At 44.7% G+C, this 4708-nt stretch overlaps 1 protein-coding gene across 1 annotated transcript; it reads left to right on the top strand.

The window, feature by feature from the left end:
* Positions 1-455: 455 nt before the first annotated feature.
* Positions 456-3616, top strand: LOC141434731 (uncharacterized). Its single transcript, XM_074097172.1, is given in 3 exon segments — positions 456-3436; positions 3439-3573; positions 3576-3616. Coding segments are annotated over 3 exon segments (3000 nt in total). The 5' UTR covers positions 456-612.
* Positions 3617-4708: the final 1092 nt, after the last annotated feature.

Genomic DNA, 4708 nt, shown 5'->3' on the forward strand with positions numbered 1-4708 from the left:
CCTAAGTTCCACAGCTCGTACTAAGATTAAGCCTTTCTGGTATGCACGAACGAGATTTCATGTTCGTGTGCGCTTAAAAGTGATATAAGGCTGCGGCTCCGCCGATGTGGAGACGAGCGGAGCGGAGAGGAAACGTGTAGGGATCAACCAATCATATTAGTTGAATCCACATCTCGTCTCCGCCTGATTATCATCAGACATGTAGGGATTGGTCGATCACTACACTTCTCCTCTCCGTTCCGCTCGTCTCCGCCTCAGGGAGGCATAAATATCCACATCATACCGACGGCAGCAAAGAATAGACGGACAACAGCAATTTTTGTGCTTTTTTTCAAAATATATCTTGTTTATTGATATTATGTATTTTTTCCGTAAAACCGTGGGCGGCGTGGCTCCGTACATCCCAAGAGTCATGGAAAAAAATTGATAAGAACTAAATCATTTATTTACGTCCGTGGGGTGGCCGGACAAGAATAGCTCCCCCCCATCTCATTCCGTTGGGTGTCGTAGAAGGCGACTAAGGGAAAAATCCAGAAGACGGGCAGCAGCGTCTTCTGCGTAAACCATCAGCAAACACTGCGATCCCCAAGCCGCCTGCCAAGCGTGGGGATTATGGCAACCCCCCCCCCCCCAAATAAAAAAATGATAGGTACAAATAAGCCGCGGCCCCTAGTCCCCGGCAGCTCCTTTATCCCTGGCCTTGGTAGCGGGCCAGGTAACGGAGGAGCAAGGGGTGCGAAGAATCTCCGGGTGACTCCTCGCTACCATCCCCACCGGACATTGGCCCTGGCCACGCACAACATTCGCACGCTGAGGAGAGATGAGAAAATCATTGAGCTGGAGGAAGAATTGAGTAGTTTGCGTTGGGACATCATGGGATTATCGGAAGTCCGACGAAAGGGGCAGGATACGATAATCCTGGAGTCTGGCAACATGCTCTTCTTCCGGGAAGGAGACCGAAAGTCTCAGGGTGGTGTCGGGTTTCTCGTCCGCAAGTCCCTCATTAATAACGTGGTAAAAGTCGATAGTGTGTCGAGCAGGGTAGCATACCTGATACTCAGAATCACCGATAGGTATTCGTTGAAGGTTATCCAGGTGTATGCGCCAACCTCGACACACCCTGACGATGAAGTAGAGGCTATGTATGAAGAAATCTCTCAAGCCATACATTCCTCCGAGACATATTTCACCGTTGTTATGGGGGACTTCAATGCTAAGGTGGGCACTCAGAATGGCGATGAGTTGAGAGTGGGGCCGTACGGTTATGGGCAGCGGAACCAAAGGGGCCAGCGGCTGGTCGACTTCTTGGAGAAGGAGGAGCTCTACGTAATGAACTCCTTTTTCCAGAAGCGACCATCCAGGAAGTGGACGTGGATCGGCCCCGATGGTTCAGTCAGAAATGAGATTGACTTCATTATGACGACCAAGAAGCGAATATTCAGTGATGTCTCTGTGATCAACAGGGTGAAAACCGGAAGTGATCATCGTATTGTCAGAGGCACACTGAATATTAATGTGAAGCTAGAACGGTCACGTCTTGTGAAGTCCACGCTCCGTCCTTGTCCTGCCCAAATCCAGAACCCCGAAAGCTTTCAACTCTTATTGCATAATCGCTTCCAGTGCCTAGCCGAATGCAAAACAGCGGACGAGATCAACAACGGGCTGGTAGAAACTGTTCAGGCCGTGGGGTCCCAGTTCTTCAAGACTCCGCGCCGGAAAAGACCTCAGAAGCTCTCCAATGAAACCATTAAATTAATGGAACTTCGGAACGAGATGAGGCTGCAATCTTCAACTGACATGTCGGAATATGGCAGACTTAATAGGCGAATCTCAAAATCCATGCGACACGATGTGCGTGCCTTTAATACTGCACGTATTAAGGAAGCAATTGAGCGGAACCAGGGCTCTAAAGTGTTTGCAAAGAATTCGTCTATTGGGAAAAGCCAAATGACTAAGTTGAAGATCGACGATGGCAGTATCATCTCATCGAAACCGGAGTTGTTGAGAGAGCTTGAAAGGTTTTACGAACAGTTATATGCCTCGACACAGAAGCCCGTTGTAGGTGCAGCTCAAGATACCAGAGCTAAACTAACCCGTCATTACACTGAAGACATCCCAGATATCAGCCTGTACGAGATTAGAGTGGCTCTCAAACAACTTAAAAACAACAAGGCTCCGGGGGATGACGGAATCACGACAGAACTTCTGAGAGCGGGTGGTAAACCGGTACTTGTAGTCCTCCAGAGGTTATTTAATTCCGTCATACTCGAGGGTACCACGCCGGAAGCATGGCACAGGAGTGTGGTGGTGCTCTTCTTCAAAAAAGGCGACAATACCTTATTGAAGAACTATAGACCCATCTCACTCCTTAGTCATGTATACAAGTTGTTTTCGAGGGTCATTACGAATCGTCTCGAGCGAAGATTTGATGATTTCCAGCCTCCCGAACAAGCTGGATTCCGTAAAGGCTTTAGCACCATAGACCACATTCACACGCTCCGCCAGATTATACAGAAGACCGAGGAGTATAATCGGCCACTATGTTTAGCGTTTGTGGACTATGAAAAAGCCTTCGATTCAATCGAGACCTGGGCTGTACTGCAGTCCCTTCAGCGATGCCATATTGACTATAGATACATCGAGGTGTTAAAGAGTTTGTACAGCAGCGCCACTATGTCGATCCGGTTGCAGGACGAGAGTACACAACCAATCCAACTGCAGCGAGGTGTGAGACAGGGAGACGTTATTTCTCCGAAACTGTTCACAAATGCGTTGGAGGACGTTTTCAAGCTCTTGGACTGGAACAGGTTCGGCATCAATATCAACGGCGAGTACATCACCCATCTTCGTTTTGCCGATGATATAGTCATAATGGCGGAGTCGCTGGAGGAGCTCAATACTATGCTCAGTGACCTCAGTATCGTCTCCCAACAGGTGGGTCTTAAGATGAACATGGACAAGACTAAAATCATGTCAAATGTCCATGTCACACCCGTGCCGGTTATCGTTGGGAGCGATGTACTCGAAGTTGTTGACCACTATGTTTACCTTGGACAAGTTGTCCAGTTGGGTAGGTCCAACTTCGACAAAGAGGTCGCCCGAAGAATCCAACTCGGATGGGCAGCGTTCGGGAAACTTCGTGATGTCTTCTCGTCCAATATTCCGCAGTGCCTGAAGACTAGAGTCTTCGACCAGTGTGTGTTGCCAGTGATGACTTATGGCGCTGAGACGTGGTCCTTAACTGTTGGCCTCTTAGAGAGGCTCAAAGTCACGCAACGAGCTATGGAGAGAGCTATGCTTGGAGTTTCTTTGCGCGATAGAATCCGGAATACGGAAATTCGTCGAAGAACTAAAGTCACTGACATAGCTGGAAAAATATGCAAATTGAAGTGGCAATGGGCAGGCCACATCGCTCGAAGAACAGATAACCGTTGGGGAGAAAAGTCCTCGAGTGGCGACCACGAACCGGAAGACGAAGCGTTGGCAGGCCTCCCACCAGGTGGACTGACGACATCGTGAGAGTGGCGGGAAACCGGTGGATGCAAGTGGCAAGTTGTCGTTCATTGTGGCGTTCTAAGGGGAGGCCTTTGTCCAGCAGTGGACGTCTTCGGGCTGATGATGATGATGAAATCATTTATTTGTTACCTCAAAAGTAAACAGTAAAGTAATGATCATCATTTCATTAATTTAGTTGGTAATCGACATATTTTTAGTACATATATGTTTGAATGTAACGCAAAGAAATCGTTAAAGATATTTTTATTTCTGGTCTAACACTATGTCTAAACATTGTTAATCTCCTTTGACATTACGAGGAGAATAGTAAATAAGTTTTTGGTAAAAAAATATTTTTTAATACAAGTTTTTTTTTTGCTGACTGATCTTTTTGTTGACTATAATTGTATTGCCACCCAAACTACATTTGCATACCAAATTTTAAGTCGATGCTATTAGATTATTGTATTTTCATGCAATTTACGTAGGTATTCCAAATTTCAAATCAATCTGACTACTGGAAGTTGGTCGAATTTACGAGTATCTTGCAAATTTGATTACAGACAGACAGACAACGGGACAGGTGAAACTAAAAGCTTGTAATGTAAAAAATTACAATTCTAATTTTCCCTGTCGTAGTCGAAAAAATATTTTGGGTTGGAGTTTTGTGGCAACGTAGGTACAATTTTTTATCACTTTGACATGATCATAACGAGTGACATAATCTCAAAAGTCGGTAATTTTGTATCAACTTTATGATAATGGAAAATATTTGCAAGATTTAACATAATAGTTTCGCAGAAAAACAAGGGAAGAAAGCCAGTGTTTTCTGCTTACTTAATCTTTTTTTTTAATTCAACATCAAAGGAAAAAATAAATAAACTACTGATTTAAAGAAAATTGTTTCTTGTTCTAACGGCGTCTTCATGGTAAGCTGTTTGAAACATCAGAGTCCATTGTTTTTATTGAAGCTGTTTTAAATAACTTATTGGTTGTATTTACTTAATTCAACAGCGAGTTTATCTATTAGTTGTTTTTAGAGATCAAAAGGTAATTTTTTACAACAAAGTCTTGAACTATAAACAATTTCTTTGCTCAGCCAAAATCACCCAGTATATGCAACAAATGTGTGCTCATGCAGCTCCTCCACCTCTATACTGTAAGAACGTTACTCTACTTTTTATCCCGGAAAAATGCACATTGCCCGAGAGAA

This window comes from Choristoneura fumiferana, chromosome 14 (assembly GCF_025370935.1).
Source record: "Choristoneura fumiferana chromosome 14, NRCan_CFum_1, whole genome shotgun sequence".
Taxonomy (NCBI): Eukaryota; Metazoa; Arthropoda; class Insecta; order Lepidoptera; family Tortricidae; genus Choristoneura; species Choristoneura fumiferana.